General features: G+C 32.9%; 1 protein-coding gene across 4 annotated transcripts in view; it reads left to right on the forward strand.

The window, feature by feature from the left end:
- Positions 1-4,942, forward strand: part of LOC110027145 (cysteine--tRNA ligase, chloroplastic/mitochondrial) — a 120,719-nt gene that overhangs the window by 50,086 nt on the left and 65,691 nt on the right. Inside the window, exon 1 of one of the 4 annotated variants that reach the window (XM_020728453.1) lies at positions 1,911-2,401. The exons of 2 other annotated variants lie outside the window; for them this stretch is intronic. In XM_020728453.1, coding sequence (XP_020584112.1) covers positions 2,048-2,401 — 354 coding nt within the window. In that variant the 5' untranslated portion in view covers positions 1,911-2,047. Of the gene's footprint in view, positions 1-1,910; positions 2,402-4,942 lie in introns of those variants that run through there. One more of the 4 variants, XM_020728456.1, reaches the window with a different exon arrangement.

Below are 4,942 nucleotides of genomic sequence, written 5' to 3' on the forward strand. Positions count from 1 at the left end.
TGGAGAGCTGGAATTATGGCCTAGTGGATCGTGTTGTCGTACTCTCAGGTTCTATCTTTGAAAGTAGTTGAATTGGGCTATGATGCACTTCTCTCGAGCGTTGAGGTGCTCTCTTATGACCGAGCCTATTTTACTCCAAATGCTTCAAATTTTTGTTTATACTGTACATACATACTAAATATACTCACAAAAATTATAAAAATAACAGAAACAATATAGTAAATTCTCCACAAAATACTACATTTTTTATACATATCAATGCCATGGGATAAATTATCATGTGGCACCACTCATCTTATTGATACTGAATTCACTTCATTTCAATTTATTTATTGTAAATTTCCACCAAATATTCCTTCTTACACTCTGACATCCTCATTAGCGGATGCTGTTGATCATCTTTTTACTACATTAATTTAATTCTCCGATAAATCAAGTAAAATCATCAGGCAATACAAAATCATATGAACAAAAAAAGCCGACCAACATTGGTAGAATCTTCAATTCATACCAAGTGATATTGCTTTAATGAAACTGCAACCTTATTGCAAGACTTCAATATGACAATATCCATTCTCTAAATTCTCTCGTTATTTTTTATGGTCCATATGAGATTTTGGAATGCATTGGCGTAGTCATTTATTGCATACAACTTCCAACAGTTTTACGTACACATCCAATTTTCCTCTTTTCATTATTGAAATTTGCCTATAAGAAACTCAACTTTCCTCCTCCACATAACCCACTAAAAAAGTTGATAATCATTCGTTCATTCAACCGGTTGCAATCCTCCAGTCTTGTTAGCACCTTTAGAACTTGATCTCTGCAAAACAATTGCTCATATAATGGGAAGGCTTACTAATGATAGATTCAACTTGAGTACCTCTTGATGATTTTCGCAAAGACTTATCCCAACTTTAACTTTGAAGACAATGCCTACTTTAAGGGGGAGGAGTTGATATGAACACAAATAATATTCAACCCACTCGACTCGAAAAGAACAAGAAACATCCTACTTTGTTTACTGATTTTTGTAATTAATTAGACATTATCCTTTTTTTTATGTAATTTGTAATCAAGTCATGTATTTCCTTGGCCCGTTTGTAATTTTCCAATTTTTATTTGGCTAGGTTTATAAATACATGTAATGGGAGAAAAAGAAATAAACTTCTATTTTCTTTTTTTATTTTCCCCCTTTCCCATCCCTTATTTCTTTATTTTTCAATAGGTTTAACTAATCTGCCTATGAAACCTCCTTATATTGTCATTATCGCCATAAGTATTACATGTCCCACTAACCCTTCTCTCTTGTACTCCTTTCTTAATCCTTTCTCTTCCCACTACTTCCGCTTCCTTTTTTAGCCAGGGATTTTCGATGAGCCCTCTTTTTGGGAAGTTATTTGCTGTCGCTGCACTTTCCCAACTGGCCATAAGCTATTGTTCACTCGCAAAAATTATCATTTATCGACACTCTTTTCATTCGATTCATCGATTATCCATCTCAATGTGAAGTATGCAAATGTACTCAACAATAAGTTCAATGCTCGGGCTGTGGATTTTGGTTTCACCATCAGAAGCATCGAAGACAAGAACAACACTGACATATTCAACATCTTCGTGTGGTTCACACCAATAGTAGTGATGCATATGAGCATAGCATCTCCAAGAGACCCAAACACAAGACGTCTAACTCCACCTTCTATCAATCTTCCATGAGCTTCTCTAATTAAGATCATAGCCTTTGAATCCCTTGCACCGAAATACATTATTGAAGACATCTTCTTACACCAGACTTGACTAAGATGGATGAAAAACAATTAAGTATCTAATATATAAATTTAAAAAAAAATAAATGACAGAGATATATAACCTTTATAAAACGTATATTTGCACTCGAGTTCATTCCTTTATCTCACATTTCTCTGGTCATGCTCAGGATGAGGATAGCCTGACGCAAAATTTCTCCCTCATTCTCACTCTGTATCCGCGTCTCAGGCTCTCAGCCCGCAGGCAGAACAAGACCCCCTCGCCACACTACCCATGGCGCATGCCACGGCGTGGTTGCGGAACCCCTTACTTTTCTTGCCATCGGCCTCACACTCTCTCTATCTCGCAAGGCTGTACCCTCTTCCGTCCTCTCTCCTCAAGAGAAAAATCAACCCATCGATCTCAGCAAGTCTTTGCTCTTCCTCTACTCCCTTCACTTCCCCTCCCACGTCTCCCCCACCGATGCGGCGGCTGCAACTTTTTTCCACCTCTACAACACTTTGACCAAGCGGAAGGAACCCTTCCGGACGATAGTGGAAGGCAAGGTGGGCATGTACGTTTGCGGGATCACTGCCTACGATCTGAGTCACATCGGCCACGCCCGTGTTTCTGTCTTCTTCGACGTGCTGTATCGGTGGGGTTTAGTTGAAATTTCATATTCATATCTCTGTAGATGTGTATCTCTGATTTTGATTTCGCATTTCTGCCATTGTCCTGGGTTTTGTGCAGGGGCATTTTTTTTCTAAAGGGAAGCGTACCCTATACTAACAAATTCAACAAGCGTAATGCTAATAAGTTGATTGAGCATGAACTGCATCTTTCCTCTGAATTTCGGTGTTTGAAAGCAATTGCCACTCAAATTGATATGGGGCTGTTTGGTAGGGAAAAATATTACATCAGTACTACTACTGTTTGGTAGGGAAAAATATTACATCAGTACTACTCATGTAGAATAATGTGCGTAGCCAATGAAATCACGCCACGATACCCCACGTGAATGAAAAAAAAACGGCGCGGTAACATGAGAAATATTCCCCCCGTGTTATTCGTGTGTTATTGTGTGTTATTCATGTGTTATTGTGTCGTGAGAATATTTCTGGTGTTATAATAACACAATAACACATGCATAACACACAATAACACATGAATAATATGAGGAAAATATTTTCTCGTGTTACTGCGTCGTTTTTTCTCTGTTGGGAATATTCCTCAGTGTTATTCTGGTGTTATTGTATGTTATTCATATGTTATTGTGTCATGAGAATATTTTTGGTGTTATAATAATACAATAACATATGAATAATACACAATAACACATGAATAACACGGGGGGGGATATTTCCCGTGTTACTGCGCCGTTTTTTTTTTCCTGTAGCGTGGGGTATTGTGACGTGATTTCATTGGCTATGCACGTTACTCTACGTGCGTAGTACTGATGTAATATTTTTTCGTTTGGTAGCCTGATTTAATTTGGGTTTACGTTAGGAAATCCTGCCAAACAGTTCATAAGCCAATAGGAATCTCACGCATTTCTAATTCTCGCTTATAAGAGATAATAAATTAAGTAAATTAATATCATTTATTAATAATTTTGATTAAATATAAATTCGTATATCTAATTAGATTTATGAATTCTTAGTTAATGATTAATTAAAACATTATGCTATGTCGGGTTTAATCTATTTAGAATAATTAGAACTACTAAAAATTTAAATCATTATTAATGATTAAAATGAGTAAATTTAAAATATTAATTTAATTAAATTAATATTATTTTTATTTAGATTTAATAAATAGAAAACATTATTCAATTACCTTGGTAAAATTCTAATTAATGACTAATTGCAATGCAATTTTATACTAATTATGATTTAATTAATCTAATTAACATTGATACAGAGCAAGTTAATATAATAAAATATCACAAACTTATAGCTTTTTAATCTTGAAATAAGTTGTTGAATAATTTATCTAGATTTTACAAGATTTAAAACCCATATATCATATAGTTTTTAGGATTTATACGTATAAATTATGCTAAATCTTACTTTTAATCAAACACCTCTAAGGGGCAATTTGTTAGAGGATTTAGGTAGGATTTAAGCCAAATTCAAGCCAACTTCTACCACATGATCAGAAATACTCATGGTGGCTATAGTTTTGGAGTAACTAATGAAGAATGTAGAGTTATTTTAAATTTTGCTTTTGTGTATGATTTTGTTACTACTAATAATTTATTCAAAAAAAGAGATGAACATTTTATTACTTATAAGAGTACTTATAAGAGTGGATCTAATAAAACACAAATTGATTATTTTCTTATGAGAAAAAGAGATCGTCGAGATTGTAAAGATTGTAAGCTCATTCCAAGTGAGATTTTAAGTATTCAATATTTTTATTAGTTCTAGATTTTAAGATAAAAAGTTGTAAAATAAAACATACTAGGACTCATCATCATAGAATTAAATGGGAAAACCTAAAAAACACAAATAAAATTATTTTTATGAGTAAAATTCAAGATTTCAAAATTTGGGTTGTTCATGAAGAAGCAAATATTATGTGAGATAAAATAACAAACACTATTAAACAAATACAAAAGATGTGCTTGGAGAATCAAAAGAAAAAATTTTTATAAATAATAATAGTTGATGGTGAAATAATAATATGCAAGGAAAAATAAAATATAAAAAATTATGTTATAATATAATGTGCAAGAAAAGATAAAATATAAGAAGTTATGTTATAAAAATTGATTTAAAAGTGAAAGCTTAGAGAACTGGGAAAAATATCAAACGGCCCGCAGAGAGTCTAAAAGAACAATCCGTGACGCTAAAAATTCTGCTTTTAATGTTCTTTATAATGAATTAGATACTAAGGAGGGTGAAAAAGAAGTATATATAAATTAGTCAAACAAAGAGAAAAGAAAAGTAAAGATTTAACTCAAGTAAAGTGTATTAAAGATGAAAATTAAAAATTACTTTTCTTAGAAAAAAATATTCAACATAGGTGAGTGGGTTATTTTGATAAACTTTTTAATGAAGTTTCTGAAAATACGATCGAACTGAGTGATTTTAATATCATAAATAATAATAAAACGTTTCATTTTTACCGTCGCATTAGCAAAAAAAAAGTTGAGGAGGCTTTAAAGAAAACCAAGGGTGGAAAGTCTGTAGGA

The sequence above is a fragment of the Phalaenopsis equestris genome, unplaced genomic scaffold (genome assembly GCF_001263595.1).
Source record: "Phalaenopsis equestris unplaced genomic scaffold, ASM126359v1 Scaffold000417, whole genome shotgun sequence".
Lineage (NCBI taxonomy): Eukaryota > Viridiplantae > Streptophyta > Magnoliopsida > Asparagales > Orchidaceae > Phalaenopsis > Phalaenopsis equestris.